The sequence below is a fragment of the Nerophis lumbriciformis genome, linkage group LG03 (assembly GCF_033978685.3).
Source record: "Nerophis lumbriciformis linkage group LG03, RoL_Nlum_v2.1, whole genome shotgun sequence".
In the NCBI taxonomy this organism is placed as follows: domain Eukaryota; kingdom Metazoa; phylum Chordata; class Actinopteri; order Syngnathiformes; family Syngnathidae; genus Nerophis; species Nerophis lumbriciformis.
In genome coordinates this window covers 52,930,001-52,947,500 of record NC_084550.2, presented here as the reverse complement: position 1 = coordinate 52,947,500, position 17,500 = coordinate 52,930,001, and the positions used below count along the sequence as shown (strand labels likewise).

General features: G+C 36.5%; 1 protein-coding gene across 3 annotated transcripts in view; it reads right to left on the bottom strand.

The window, feature by feature from the left end:
• kaznb (kazrin, periplakin interacting protein b) overlaps positions 1-17,500 on the bottom strand; it is a 351,940-nt gene that overhangs the window by 130,432 nt on the left and 204,008 nt on the right. The window contains exon 1 of one of the 3 annotated variants that reach the window (XM_061939067.2): positions 12,123-12,321. The exons of the other annotated variants lie outside the window; for them this stretch is intronic. Coding sequence (XP_061795051.2) covers positions 12,123-12,204 — 82 coding nt within the window. The 5' untranslated portion in view covers positions 12,205-12,321. Of the gene's footprint in view, positions 1-12,122; positions 12,322-17,500 lie in introns of those variants that run through there. 3 annotated transcript variants of the gene reach the window in all.

The following is a 17,500-nucleotide window of genomic DNA, read 5'->3' as shown; positions in this document are numbered from 1 at the left end:
GGATTAGCAGTCGTTTTTAAAAATGACTTTAAATGCCGTCAGATCCGCCTACAATCCTCCTTTTCAAGCTTCGAACTGTGCATGTTTCAAGTGGGTCTTTCTGATGTCGTCCTGTGTGCCGTCATCTATCGACCACCCAAGTACCACAAAGACTTTATAACTGACTTTTCTGAATTTCTGGCTGAAATCCTGCCCAAATATGATCGTGTCCTTATTGTGGGTGATTTTAATATTCACACCTGCTGTCCAGACGAGCCGCTTTCCAGGAGCTTCCTGAATATAATCGACTCATTTAACTTTGTACAGTCTGTGTGTGGTTCTACACATGATCGCGGGCATACACTCGATTTAGTGCTCTCGTATGGTTTGTGTGTTTTTAATTTGGACATTTGCGACGCTGTGTTCTCTGATCACATGCCGATCTTGTTTGATATTCCCACGCAGTGTCCAGTTAAATTGTGCGCACCGCCCCAACGCTCTCGCATGTTTAATTCTTCGTCTCCTGCTCGGTTCACCTCTATTTTTTCGACTCTTTGTGATGATAATTCTGCAGCCTCTGTATGTCTGAATACTGAAGAGTTGGTTTCTGGGTTCAACTCTATTTGTTTACAAACACTGGACACGATCGCGCCTTTCAAATGCCGCCGCGCTAAAGCCACGCCTCAGCCCTGGTTGAATGACGTCACTCGGGCTGCCAGGCGCGTATGTAGAAGAGCAGAGAGAAAATGGAAAAAAGACAGGCTGCATGTGTCCTTTGCCATTTTTAAAGAAAGCCTGTTTTCCTTTCAGATGACTGTAAAAGCAGAAATGAATATATATCTATCTCAGATTATATCTTCTAACTGTAACAACCCCAGAGTTCTGTTTAAAACTATTAACACTGTCATTGATGCTCCCAAATCTGTTGGTTTTGATGCTTCTTTTGAATTCTGTGAAAATTGTCTCCATTTTTTCACTGACAAAATTGTGTCAACTAGAGCCAGTCTATCTCAGCCTTCATATGACCCTTCTGTTCCTCTGCATTTCTCTTCTGTTTTCCATCAGTTTGAGCCGGTGTCCTTTTCTTTTTTAAGTGACACAGTTACCGGTAGTCATATGAAGCCCTCTGGTTCTCCTGCAGATGCCTTCCCACCTCGCCTGTTTAAGGAGGTACTTGCTACTATTGGATCAAGTGTCCTTAACATTATCAATAGTAGCCTCTCTTCTGGAATAGTTCCAGTAGAGTTTAAACATGCAGTGGTACGACCTCTACTTAAAAAACCCAGCCTCGACCCCTCTCTCCTCTCTAACCTCAGACCTATCTCTAATCTTCCATACATTTCCAAAATATTAGAGAAGGTTGTCTACAGTCAGTTGTTGCCCTTCTTAGAGGATAATGCTATCACTGAGCTGTTCCAGTCCGGTTTTAAAGCCCTCCACAGCACAGAGTCAGCGCTTCTAAAAGTTTTTAACGATATCCTCCTGTCCACTGATTCTGGTAAATATGTTGTCCTGGTGCTTTTAGATCTGTCTGCTGCTTTCGACACCGTCGACCACGCCACCTTAATCACTCGTCTTGAGAACTGTGTGGGCATTAAGGGCGCCGCCCTCAACTGGTTCCGGTCGTACCTAACCGACAGGAGTTTTTGTGTAAAAGTAGACAGTTTTATGTCGTCCACAGCTCCTTTACCAAATGGGGTCCCCCAGGGCTCAATCCTTGCCCCAATTTTATTTGCGCTTTACCTTCTCCCCCTTGGTTCTATTTTTAGGAAGTACAGTATTGCATTTCATTTTTACGCCGATGATTGCCAGATTTATTTTCCCATGGCACAAAATAACACGGTTCAACATCTTATTGACTGCCTGCACGACATCAAAGTCTGGCTTTCAGCTAACTTCCTGAGCCTAAATGAAGATAAAACAGAAGTTATGTTGTTCGGTCCAAGTCGCTCTCCCTCCCCCAACGTTGACCTCGGCACTCTGACCCCGTATCTCAGCGACTGTGTCACAAACCTGGGGGTAAAGTTTGACTCAGATTTTAAATTCGAAAAACAAATCAGCAGCGTCGTTCAAAAAAGCTTTTATCAATTACGCCAAATAGCGAAAGTGAAACCGCTTCTATCAAGTCATGATCTTGAGAAATTAATCCACGCTTTTATCTCGACTCGTCTTGATTACTGTAATGCCCTGTATGTAGGCATTAGCCAGGCGTCCCTCGCCCGCCTGCAGCTCGTGCAGAACTCTGCTGCTCGTCTGCTAACACAGACCCGCAGACGTGAACACATCACCCCTATTTTAGCGTCCCTTCACTGGCTCCCTGTGCGTTACCGAATCAATTTTAAACTCCTTTTATTTGTTTTTAAATGTCTAAACAACCTCGCGCCAACCTATCTCTCCGACCTCCTTCAGCCTTACTGCCCCACCCGATCCTTAAGATCAGCCGATCAGCTGCTGTTGACGGTCCCTGACACAAGGCTGAAGCTTAGAGGTGACAGAGCTTTCGCCGTTGCTGCTCCCAAGCTCTGGAACGACCTACCCCTGAGTGTTAGACAAGCCTCCTCTCTTCCTGTTTTTAAATCTCTCTTATAAACATACTTTTATTCCATGGCTTTTAACACTGAGTGATATCCATCCTGCAATGGCGCCCCATAATACACCTGCTGTGAACCTTTTTTTTATGTTTTTATTAATTCTATTTTAATTATTTATTTTTTATCGTGTTCTGTTTGTGTTGTGTTGTGTTTGCTCGGTACTCGTTTTATCTTTTAACCTGTTCATTGTACAGCACTTTGGCTACCCCTGAGGTAAATTTTAAATGTGCTTTATAAATAAAGTTGATTTGATTTGATTTGATATATATATATATATATATATATATATAAATATATACATATACAGTATATATTTATATACATATATATATATATATATATACATATATGTGTGTGTATGTATACACATATATATATATATATATATATATATATATATATATATATATATATATATATATATATATATATATATATATATATATATATATATATATATAGGTAGATCACCACGACTTAGTCACTTGATACTGTAAGTAGCTCGCCTGCTGAAAAAGTGTGGGCACTCCTGGTGTACGCAATTTTACAGTTTTCACACGCTATTTAGCATGTGTTATTTGGGTCTTAGTCGATCCGGCCAATAGTGTTTCACATTCCGTATGCAAAATGAGCAGACTTGTAACCGTACAACCGAGTACCAATCTATGTTCATGGCATACGGTTTCACCCCTAATAATTATGCCGCTCTATCAGCCTGTTGCATGCACAGCAAAAAGCAGACTCATACTGTGCTGCACACCAGGACCAACACCAGGACACAGGAGTATGGTGGTGGACACACGTCTCCCGGACAAGAGCTTACTGAGTGATTGACACCGCCTCATTAGCTCAAGCAGAGGCAGCCCTCTTCATCCTCCACCTTCCTTACATCCTTCCCTTCATCAATCAGCTCTCCTCCAAGGATTAAAAACCCCCCAAATCCCTCAACTCATCCTACTCGTCCCCTCTTAGAGACTTTTTCCTGGTGGCTATTAAGATTCCCCTCCAGCGTCAGTGTTCCCGTGGTGATAGATAGTTACTCTCCAGCCTCACACTGTCACGGTGCCTTTAATGGCCCCCGCCGGTCGGTTGCCACAACACAAGCCGCCACCGCTGCCTCCTCGCCGGTTCTGCGTCAGCGATCAACATGGCTTGGACCCACTGAGGCTTTCTCCCCGGGGGGGAGATAAGGAAAATCAGCCAAACAGCAAAGAAAATATGAGAAGCAAAGGTTTAAAGAATTGATTTTTTACCAACAACACATCAAAACATGCCGCAATTCTCCATCCCTGCTTGCATTTACTTGAATATGCCAGGTAATAATACCTACAGATGTTGCTTTTTGACTTCTTCTTCTTCTTCTCGTCCAACTGCACAATGTACGAAATCACACACAAACAACAGAAAACTGAATTTGTTGCTGAACTCATTAATTGAGTGAATAACTTAGAAAACAGTGGTACCGGCTCACTACCCCCCTACTTCTCCTTTAATTCAGTTTCCCAATAATATTGTTTATACCAGTGTTTTTCCACTAGTGTGCCGTGAGATACAGTCCGTGTGCCGTGGGAGATGATCTAATTTCACCTATTTGGGTTAAAAATATTTTTTTTGAAAACTAGTAATTATAGTCCGCAAATGATGTGTTGTTGTTGAGTGTCGGTGCTGTCTAGAGCTCGGCAGAGTAACCGTGTAATACTCTTCCATATCAGTAGGTGGCAGCAGGTAGCTAATTGCTTTGTAGATGTCGGAAACAGCGGCAGGCAGTGTGAAGGTAAAAAGGTATCTAATGCTTAAACCAAAAATAAACAAAAGGTGAGTGCCCCTAAGAAAAGGCATTGGAGCTTAGGGAAGGCTATGCAGAAAACTAAAACTGAATTGGCTACAAAAGTAAACAAAAACAGAATGCTGGACGACAGCAAAGACTTACTGTGGAGCAAAGACGGCGTCCACAATGTACAACCGAACATGACATGACAATCAACAATGTCCACACAAAGAAGGATAAAAACAACTGAAATATTCCTGATTGCTAAAACAAAGTAGATGCGGGAAATATCGCTTAAAGGGAGACATGAAACTGCTACAGGAAAATACCAAAAAAAGAGAAAAAGCCACCAAAATAGGAGCGCAAGACAAGAACTAAACCACTACACACAGGAAAACACCAAAAAAGTCAGGGTGTGATTGACAGGTGGTGACATTACACCTACCGTATTTTCCGCACTATAAGGCGCACCTAAAAACCACAAATTTTCTCAAAAGCTGACAGTGCGCCTTATATATGGGTTAATATTAATATTAATTTTCATAAAGTTTCGGTCTCGCAACTACGGTAAACAGCCGCCATCTTTTTTCCCCGTAGAAGAAGAAGCGCGCGGTGCATGCTGGGATATGTGACGTTTCATTTCCATTTGTGTGTTTATGTAAAGACCCCAAAATGGCTCCTATTAAGTGTGTTGGCTGTCTAATTATAAATAATGCAGACGAGGCGTGTTAACTGAGTTCTCAACGTTTACTCACAGCGTGCTCATAACCACATTCTAACTGCCAGCATACAACAACGCTTCTCAGGGCTACCGCGCATGCTCGTCACTATCGTTGCATGCTGGGTAGTGTAGTTGTTATATTTGCTAGCTCATAACATCACATTAAGAGACACGCTTACGCGCTTAATTCAATACTCACCGTCATTCCGGGTGGATTGACAAAAGACCTCCAGCCGCTAGATATTGGTGTCAACAGGGCATTCGAAGCTAGACTGCTAACTGCGTGGGAACAGTGGATGACAGAAGGCGAACACACGTGACGTTCACCAAGACAGGGAGACAGGGAGACAGCGCCAGACGACATACGCCACTATCTGCCAGTGGATCGTAAATGCCTGGGCAGATATTTCGGTCACAACTGTGGTCCGAGCTTTCCGGAAGGCAGGATTCATGGAACTGCTGGACAACAGCGACACTGACTCCGATTACTTCGACGAGACGGAGCCGGCCATTTTGGATCCCACATTCGCCCAACTTTTCAATTCGGACACCGAAGGAGAAGAATTCGAGGGATTTATGAATGAAGAATAACTTCAGAAAGTGAGCGTTATGTTTATTTTGTGTGTTGTGACATTAATGTTCGAGCAACATTATGTTGCTATTGCTCTGCACTATTTTGAATTTTACTATGTTTGTGATTGCACATTTGCGTACATTTTGGGAGTGAACAGAGTTGTTAGAACGCTGGTTTTTGATATATTATTAAAGTTTGACTGACCTATCTGACTGTTTTTTTGACATTCCTTTAGCGCAGTTAGATGCGGCTTACAACACGGGGCGGCTTATAGGTGGACAAAGTTTTGAAATATGCCGTTCATTGAAGGCGCGGCTTATAACCCAGGGCGCCTTATGGTGCGGAAAATACGGTACTTTGAGACAAGAGCTATAGTGATGCATGCTTGGTTATGGTTTAAAGTCATATCCAACAATCGCGACAACGACTTTTTACTGTCAACTGAGTTTCATTTTTTAATGATTTCTGCTAGTGGTGTGCCTCTGCATTTTTTCAACGCAGAAAATGTGCCTTGGCTCAAAAAAGGTTGAAAAACATTTGTTTTTACGACCTCGGTTATAGGTCCGTCAAACATAACACGTAATAAACTTGCTCCATTTTCCTGCATGTCATTTTGTGGGCTCAAGTGCACAAACAAAGAATTCCACACACATTGCGCTCTTTTCAATTTAACCTCTTAAGGCCCAAGCTGTTTGTTTACATGCTTTTTTTAATTTCTCTTTGCTATTTGGGCTTATTGGACCCTAATTAAAATAAAAACTAAGAATCATCTTTTGATATGATGTACTTAGTCCATAAGTAACAAACGTGTACTTCATGTTTAGTGACATGCTAATTCTTATTTTTACACCTTTTTTTTTTCAAATTCCATTGTATGTTATACTCTTCTGACACCACCAGATGGCAGTATAAGTGTCCACATAAGCGGCCATAAGACCCCAATTCAGTAGTGTACACAATTTTGGAAATAAAAGCTAAAAGGTGCTGTCCACGCATGTGGCCAACTAAGATCTTTAGAGGTTTAATATACAGTATTTTTCGGACTATAAGGCGCACTTAAAATCCTTTCATTTTCTCAAACATCGACAGTGCGCCTTATAACCCTGTGCGCCTAATGTTAAAAGTTAAAGTTAAAGTACCAATGATTGTCACACACACTAGGTGTAGCAAAATTATTCTCTGCATTTGACCCATCACCCTTGATCACCCCCTGGGAGGTAAGGGGAGCAGTGGGCAGCAGCAGTGGCCGCGCCCGGGAATCATTTTGGTGATTTAACCCCTAATTCCAACCCTTGATGCTGAGTGCCAAGCAGGGAGGTAATGGGTCCCATTTTTATAGTCTTTGGTATGACTCGGCCGGGGTTTGAACTCACAACCTACCGATCTCAGGGCGGACACTCTAACCACTAGGCCACTGAGTACGGCATGATTCTGGTTGTGCTTACCGACCTCGGAGCAATTTTATTTGGTACATGCTGTAATAAGTGTGACCAGTAGATGACAGTCATACATAAGAGATACGTGTAGACTGCAATATGATGGCAGTAAACAACACCAAAACTTTTAAATGTTCCATTGAGAATATAAAACATTACACATGGCGCTCAAAAATCTGTCAAAATGTTTTTAGTACGACTTCGGTAAGCTATGAAGCCGCACCGCTTGATGGATTGTACTGTGCTTCAACATACCAGTATTATTATGGAGAGTACAATATCTCACTAAAAAGTCACATGTTTACTTTAATACTCCTTAAATTGTTTAATTTTTTAGCATTTTTGGGGTTTAACAATTTATTTTGCTCACACTCGCGTCACAAAAAGCAGAGTTTCGCCCTTTGAAAACGAAACAAGCACTTTAAAGGCAAACAGAAATGTAACAAAAAACAAAAAGAACAAAAAAGGTAAATCGTTGGTTTCAGTTAGTGCCTTGATATTAAGTCAGTGCCTGCAGTAACGTCAGAGAGAGTTTGTATGGAAGAATTGACATTTAACCCCATTACACATTTTTGAGTTAAACCAGGTCAAAGACCTCCCGGATGGACTAAAATTATAATTGATAAGCTTTAAAATGTCCTCCCGGCATACTTGCCAACCCTCCCGAATTTTCCCGGAGACTCCCGAAATTCAGCGCCTCTCCCGAAATACTCCCGGGACAAATATTCTCCCGAAAATCTCCCGATTTTCAGCCGGAGCTGGAGGCCACGCCCCCTCCAGCTCCATGCAGACCTGAGTGAGGACAGCCTTTTTTTCACTACGGGAGGACAACAGGGTGACAAGAACTGAATCATCCAGACTAGAGATAAATTGTATTATTATGTTTATCTTACCTAAAAATAAATATATTGAGATAGGCTCCAGCGACCCCCGCCACCCCGAAGGGAATAAGCGGTAGAAAATGGATGGATGGATGGATGGAATAAAAAAAAATAAAAAAAATCAATTTTTACTATATTTTGCTAAAAACATCAAAATTAATTGTATTTTTATTTGTATTTTTTCCTGACTCCTTATTACATCCAGCCATAGAATTATACATTAAAATAAACATATTTGAAATAATTAATTTTAAATTATCATAATTCATTTAAAATTACCATATTTAATTATTAAAATAATTGCTTGTTTATCAACAACTTTAGCATTTTATTCATTACATTTTGAAGCGCTCAGAAGCCAAGTTATGTTATATTCCTTAATATTTATTTATGCAAGTTTGAAGTATCAATTATCTAACCACAGTTTTGTTTGCATATTTTCAGGATGTAGAGATATATATATATATATATATATATATATATATATATATATATATATATATATATATATATATATATATATATATATATATATATATATATATATATATATGTATGAAATACTTGACTTGGTGAATTCTGTCAATATACTCCTCCCCTCTTACCACGCCCCCAACCACACCCTGCCCCACCCCCACCCCCCACCTCCCGAAATCGGAGGTCTCAAGGTTGGCAAGTATGCCTCCCGGAGAAGTGTGAGTGTGAATTATATTTATATAGCGCTTTTCTCTAGTGACTCAAAGCGCTTTACATTGTGAAACCCAATATCTAAGTTGCATTTAAACCAGTGTGGGTGGCACTGGGAGCAGGTGGGTAAAGTGTCTTGACCGATGACACAACGGCAGTGACGGAAGCGGGGATCGAACCGGGAACCCTCAAGTTGCTGGCACGGCCACTTTACCAACCGAGCCACACAGCCCCAAAGTGGAAGCTACTTCAAAGTGTATTCTACCACGTCCTCTATGTGTAAAAGCCATCCATCCATCCATCCATTTTCTACCGCCAATAATAATAATTACAGCCACTGTTTCAGCTCCAGTACCACTTTACCTCTGAAGGTGGACAAATGTCAGTCAACTATCAAACCCCAATCTGTGCACACAAAAAGCAACACTGAAAATAAAAATGGACTTACAGGCTCTGTAAAAGGGGTTAATGTTGCACATGTGAATTGAAGCTCTGTATTAAAGGGGAACATTATCACCAGACCTATGTAAGCGTCAATATATACCTTGATGTTGCAGAAAAAAGACCATATATTTTTTTAACCGATTTCCGAACTCTAAATGGGTGAATTTTGGCGAATTAAACGCCTTTCTATTATTCGCTCTCGGAGCAAAGCACATCGGGAAGCAATCCGCCATTGTCTCAAACACCTAGTCAAATCAGCTCTGTTATTTTCCGTTTTTTCGACTGTTTTCCGTACCTTGGAGACATCATGCCTCGTCGGTGTGTTGTCGGAGGGTGTAACAACACGAACAGGGACGGATTCAAGTTGCACCAGTGGCCCAAAGATGCGAAAGTGGCAAGAAATTGGACGTTTGTTCCGCACACTTTACCGACGAAAACTATGCTACGACAGAGATGGCAAGAATGTGTGGATATCCTGCGACACTCAAAGCAGATGCATTTCCAACGATAAAGTCAAAGAAATCTGCCGCCAGACCCCCATTGAATCTGCCGGAGTGTGTGAGCAATTCAGGGACAAAGGACCTCGGTAGCACGGCAAGCAATGGCGGCAGTTTGTTCCCGCAGACGAGCGAGCTAAACCCCCTGGATGTCTTGTCTCACACCGTCCCTTATGCCACCGAAGATGATCAAGAGAAGAATATCGACCCTAGCTTCCCTGGCCTGCTGACATCAACTCCAAAACTGGACAGATCAGCTTTCAGGAAAAGAGAGCGGATGAGGGTATGTCTACAGAATATATTAATTGATGAAAATTGGGCTGTCTGCACTCTCAAAGTGCATGTTGTTGCCAAATGTATTTCATATGCTGTAAACCTAGTTCATAGTTGTTAGTTTCCTTTAATGCCAAACAAACACATACCAATCGTTGGTTAGAAGGCGATGGTCGAATTCGTCCTCGCTTTCTCCCGTGTCGCTGGCTGCCGTGTCGTTTTTGTCGGTTTCGCTTGCATACGGTTCAAACCGATATGGCTCAATAGCTTCAGTTTCTTCTTCAATTTCGTTTTCGCTACCTGCCTCCACACTACAACCATCCGTTTCAATACATGCGTAATCTGTTGAATCGCTTAAGCCACTGAAATCCGAGTCTGAATCCGAGCTAATGTCGCTATAGCTTGCTGTTCTATGCGCCATGTTTGTTTGTATTGGCATCACTGTGTGACGTCACAGGAAAATGGACGGGTGTATATAACGATGGTTAAAATCAGGCACTTTGAAGCTTTTTTTTAGGGATATTGCGTGATGGGTAAAATTTTGAAAACAACTTCGAAAAATAAAATAAGCCACTGGTAACTGATTTTTAAAGGTTTTAACCCTTCTGAAATTGAGATAATGTTCCCCTTTAAATATAAAGTAGAACAGGACAAGAAAAACATCACAGCCTACATTGTGTTTTTGAGAACCTCTTGAAAGAATTCCCATCCATTCCTTCCCAACATGGATTTTAAAAGCAGCACTGTCATCTGGTGGGGCACTTCCCCATGTGCCCCAAAATGTGGCAAGAAATTGGACGTTTGTTCCGCACACTTTACCGACGAAAGCTATGCTACGACAGAGATGGCAAGAATGTGTGGATATCCTGCGACACTCAAAGCAGATGCATTTCCAACGATAAACTCAAAGAAATCTGCTGCCAGACCCCCATTGAATCTGCCGGAGTGTGTGAGCAATTCAGGGACAATGGACCCGCAGACGAGCGAGCTAAATCCCCTGGATGTCTTGGCTCACACCGACCCTAGCTTCCCTGGCCTGCTGACATGAGGGTATGTCTACAGAATATATTAATTGATGAAAACTGGGCTGTCTGCACTCTCAAAGTGCATGTTGTTGCCAAATGTATTTCATATGCTGTAAACCTAGTTCCTAGTTGTTAGTTTCCTTTAATGCCAAATAAACACATACCAATCGTTGGTTAGAAGGCGATCACCAAATTCGTCCTCGCTTTCTCCCGTGTCGCTGGCTGTCGTGTCGTTTTCGTTGGTTTCGCTTGCATACGGTTCAAACCGATATGGCTCAATAGCTTCAGTTTCTTCTTCAATTTCGTTTTCGCTACCTGCCTCCACACTACAACCATCCGTTTCAATACATGCGTAATCTGTTGAATCGCTTAAGCCGCTGAAATCCGAGTCTGAATCCGAGCTAATGTCGCTTTAGCTTGCTGTTCTATGCGCCATGTTTGTTTGTGTTGGCTTCACTATGTGACGTCACAGGAAAATGGACGGGTGTATATAACGATGGTTAAAATCAGGCACTTTGAAGCTTTTTTTTAGGGATATTGCGTGATGGGTAAAAGTTTGAAAAAAACTTCGACAAATATAATAAGCCACTGGGAACTGATTTTTAATGGTTTTAACCATTCTGAAATTGTGATAATGTTCCCCTTTAAGGACAAACAATAAGAAACATATGTTTAATGTACCCTAAGATTTTTTGTTAAAATAAAGCCAAAAATGCCATTTTTTGTGGTCCCCTTTATTTAGAAAAGTATGGAAAAGTATCAAAATACATTTTGGTACCGGTACCAAAATATTGGTATCGGGACAACCCTACACTGTACTGTACGGTCTCCCCTTTGCTGGGTCCTGTGTGAAAGGAACAGTCACATAAATACCGGCTGTACTGCTGAAATCTTGCAGGTTTTCTGCGTGAAAGAGGCTATGATGCAATTTCATCAACATATCTTGATGTCAAAAACACACGCTCACGCAAATACACAAACGTATACTTCCATATATTGCGGATCACAGGGTTAATCTTAATTGTACAAGCGGAGTAGGTGTGCATGCATAAAGTATATATCTTCTTTACACAACCTCGTCAAATGAAAGGTCACCGTACTGCAGCTACTTCACACACACACACACACACACACACACACACACACACACACACACACACCCACACACACACACACACACACACACACACACACACACACACACACACACACACACACACAGAGGTCAAAGGTGAGTCTGCTTTACCTCTATGTTTCTCAGACCCATGCAGGTCCCAAGGTATACAACTAGGTCTTGGCATCTTGTCGGCGCGTAACACAAAGTCCATGTCCGCCCTTCCACGCCACTACAGTGTTGAGCCACTCATAGTGTGTGTGTGTGTGTGTGTGTGTGTGTGTGTGGCATGGGTTTACAGTGGTGTGCACAGATGTGCTACAGATTAGCACAGACATCAGCCCACAGCATCACTTTCATCCCTACTCTCCTCTACTTCTTGCCTCATAAAGCCCCAACTAAAGCTTAGCCTCCGCACGGTACCGCCCACAAACCTGCCGGTTGCTCCGCCCATCACCACATGGGACACTATAAATCAGAATATAATCACGTACTAGTAAAGTATAACATGTTATATCATGTACAGTATGTTGGTAAACAATTGATCTTAATGTTTTATGTCTAATAATATGAATTTTACTACCTATATTCCATCCATCCACTTTCTACTGCTTGTCCCTTTTGGGGTTGCGGGGAGGGTCGGAGCCCAAGACCCAACCTCCGGACTGATGATTTTAGGTTGTCCTGAAGAATTTGGAGGTAATCCTCCTTTTTCATTGTCCCATTTACTCTCTGACATCACATGGACAAAGATAAGACCTTCTGGAGGAAAGTTCTGTGGTCAGATGAAACAAAAATTGAGCTGTTTGGCCACAATACCCAGCATAATGTTTGGAGGAGAAAAGGTGAGGCCTTTAATCCCAGGAACACCACTCCTACCGTCAAGCATGGTGGTTTTAGTATATTGCTCTGGGCCTGTTTTGCTGCCAATGGAACTGGTGCTTTACAGAGAGTAAATGGGACAATGAACAAATTCTTCAGGACAACCTAAAATCATCAGCCCGGAGGTTGGGTCTTGGGCGCAGTTGGGTGTTCCAACAGGACAATGACCCACAAACACACGTCAAAAATGGTAAAGGAATGGCTAAATCAGGCTAGAATTAAGGTTTTAGAATGGCCTTCCCAAAGTCCTGACTTAAATGTGTGGACAATGCTGATGAAACAAGTCCATGTCAGAAAACCAACACATTTAGCTGAACTGCACCAATTTTGTCAAGAGGAGTGGTCAAAAATTCAACCAGAAGCTTGTGGATGGCTACCAAAAGTGCCTTATTGCAGTGAAACTTGACCAAGGGACATGTAACCAAATATTAACATTGCTGTATGTATACTTTTGACCCGGCAGATTTGCTCACATTTTCAGTAGACCCATAATAAATTCATAAAAGAACCAAACTTCATGAATGTTTTTTGTGACCAACAAGTATGTGCTCCAATCACTCTATCACAAAAAAATAAGAGTTGTAGAAATTACTGGAAACTCAAGACAGCCATGACATTATGTTCTTTACAAGTGTATGTATACTTTTGACCACGACTGTATATTATATAAAAAATAATAATATTGCTAAAATAATATTTATGTCAGGCAAGTTATTATAATGTCTGAAAATATAATACCACAGAAATATTACTTTAAAAAATTACTACTACCTAATTATAAATAAATAAATAAATAAACACTAGAAAATTAGTATTACATTTCAAAATAAATAAAAATACTATACATACAAATATATTAAAAAAATAAAATAATAATAATAATAATATTTGTTGAAATATTTGTCAGGCAAGTTATTATAATGTCTGAAAATATAATACCACACAAATATTACTTTAAAATGATGATACTGGCATACTTTGGGTTAGCCTATTCAGCTATAAAGAAATACCCTATATACCGTACATAAATATTATATGAAATAGTATAGATTTGTTTAGTTTTTTATAATAACAAATATAAATGAAAAACAGTATATTACTACTACTTAATTGCCAAATAACACTAGAAAATTAGTATTACTATTTAAAAATAATTACTATACATACATATATAAAAAATAAAAACAAATTAATAATAATATTAATTGTTAAAATAATAAATATGCCAGGCAAGTTATTATAATGTCTGAAAATATAATACCACACAAATATTACTTTAAAATGATGATACTGGCATACTTTGGGTTAGCCTATTCAGCTATAAAGAAATACTCTATATACAGTACATAATTATATGAAATAGTATAGATTTGTTTATTTTTATAATAAAAAATATAAATGAAAAACAGTATATTACTACTACCTATTTGACAAATAACACTAGAAAATTAGTATTACTATTTAAAAATAAATAAATACTATACATAGATATATTATATAAAAAATAAAAACAAATTAATAATAATATTAATTGTTAAAATAATAATTATGTCAGGCAAGTTATTATAATGTCTGATAATAAAAATACCACACAACTATTACTTTAAAATGATGATACTGGCATACTTTGGGTTAGCCTATTCAGCTATAAAGAAATACTCTATATACCGCACATAAATATTATATGAAATAGTATAGATTTGTTTATTTTTATAATAAAAAATATAAATGAAAAACAGTATATTACTACTACCTATTTGACGAATAACACTAGAAAATTAATATTACTATTTAAAAATAAATAAAGTGTGTGTATATATATATATATATATATATATATATATATATATATATATATATATATATATATATATATATATATATACATACACACTGTATATAGAGTATTTCTTTATAGCTGAATTGGCTAACCCAAGTATGCCACTATCATTTTAAAGTAATATTTGTGTGAATTATATTTTCAGACATTATAATAACTTACCTGACATAATTATTTTACCAATTAATATTATTATTAATTATTTTTTGTATAATATGTGTGTGTGTATATATATATATATATATATATATATATATATATATATATATATATATATATATATATTCAGCTATAAAGAAATACTCTATATACAGTACATACATATATGAAATAATAGAGGGTTTTTTTTATAATAATAAATATAAATGAAAAACAGTATATTACTACTACTTAATTGCCAAATAACACTAGAAAATTAGTATTACTATTTTAAAATAAATAAATACTATACATACATATATATATAAAAAAAAAAAAATATATATATATATATATATATATTAATTGTTAAATTAATAATTATGTCGGGCAAGTTATTATAATGTCTGAAAATATAATACCACACAAATATTCCTTTAAAATGATGATACTGGCATACTTTGGGTTAGCCTATTCAGCTAAAAAGAAATACCCTATATACAGTACATACATATTATATGAAATAGTATAGATTTGTTTTGTTTTTATAATAACAAATATAAATGAAAAACAGTATATTACTACTACTTAATTGCCAAATAACACTGGAAAAGTAGTATTACTATTTAAAAATAAATACTATACATACACATATTACATAAAAAATAATTAATCATATTAATTGTTGAAATCATTATGTCAGGCAAGTTATCATAATGTCTGAAAATATAATACCACATAAATATTACTTTAAAATGATGATACTGGCATACTTTGGGTTAGCCTATTCAGCTATAAAGAAATACTCTATATACCGTACATAAATATTATATGAAATAGTATAGATTTGTTTATTTTTATAATAAAACATTTAAATGAAAAACAGTATATTACTACTACCTATTTGACAAATAACACTAGAAAATTAGTATTACTATTTAAAAATAAATAAATACTATACATAGATATATTATATAAAAAATAAAAACAAATTAATAATAATATTAATTGTTAAAATAATAATTATGTCAGGCAAGTTATTATAATGTCTGAAAATATAATACCACACAAATATTACTTTAAAATGATGATACTGGCATACTTTGGGTTAGCCTATTCAGCTATAAAGAAATACCCTATATACAGTACATACATATTATATGAAATAGTATAGATTTTTTTTTTTTATAATAACAAATATAAATGAAAAACAGTTTATTACTACTACTTAATTGCCAAATAACACTAGAAAATTAGTATTACTATTTAAAAATAAATAAATACTATACCTACACATATTACATAAAAAATAATTAATCAAATTAATTGTTAAAATCATTATGTCAGGCAAGTTATTATGTCTGAAACCATAATACCACACAAATATTACTTTAAATTGATGATACTGGCATTCTTTGGGTTAGCCTATTCAGCTATAAAGAAATACTCTGTATACCGTACATAAATATTATATGAAATAGTATAGATTTGTTTATTTTTATAATAAAAAATTTAAATGAAAAACAGTGTATTACTACTACCTATTTGACAAATAACACTAGAAAATTAGTATTACTATTTAAAAATAAATAAATACTATACATAGATATAATATATAAAAAATAAAAACAAATTATTAATAATATTAATTGTTAAAATAATAATTATGTCAGGCAAGTTATTATAATGTCTGATAATAAAAATACCACAAAACTATTACTTTAAAATGATGATACTGGCATACTTTGGGTTAGCCTATTCAGCTATAAAGAAATACTCTATATACCGCACATAAATATTATATGAAATAGTATAGATTTGTTTATTTTTATAATAAAAAATATAAATGAAAAACAGTATATTACTACTACCTATTTGACGAATAACACTAGAAAATTAATATTACTATTTAAAAATAAATAAAGTGTGTGTGTGTGTATATATATATATATATATATATATATATATATATATATATATATATATATATATATACATACACACACACATATATTATATAAAAAATAATTAATAATAATATTAATTGTTAAAATAATTATGTCAGGTAAGTTATTATAATGTCTGAAAATATAATTCACACAAATATTCCTTTAAAATGATAGTGGCATACTTTGGGTTAGCCAATTCAGCTATAAAGAAATACTCTATATACAGTACATACATATATGAAATAGTCGAAGATTTTTTTTTTATAATAAAAAATATAAATGAAAAACAGTATATTACTACTACTTAATTGCCAAATAACACTAGAAAATTAGTATTACTATTTTAAAATAAATAAATACCATACATACATATATATATAAAAAATAAAAAATAATTAATAATAATATTAATTGTTAAAATAATAATTATGTCAGGCAAGCTATTATAATGTCTGAAAATATAATACCACACAAATATAACTTTAAAATTATGATACTGGCATACTTTGGGTTAGCCTATTCAGCTATAAAGAAATACTCTATATACAGTACATACATATTATATGAAATATTATAGATTTGTTTATTTTTATAATAAAAAAATATAAATAAAACAAAAATATTTGCACAACCCCTTAGACTGAGAATATGATGTCTCCTCATGTGTCTAAAAAAGAGGCTAATAGTAAAAAAAGAGCCGA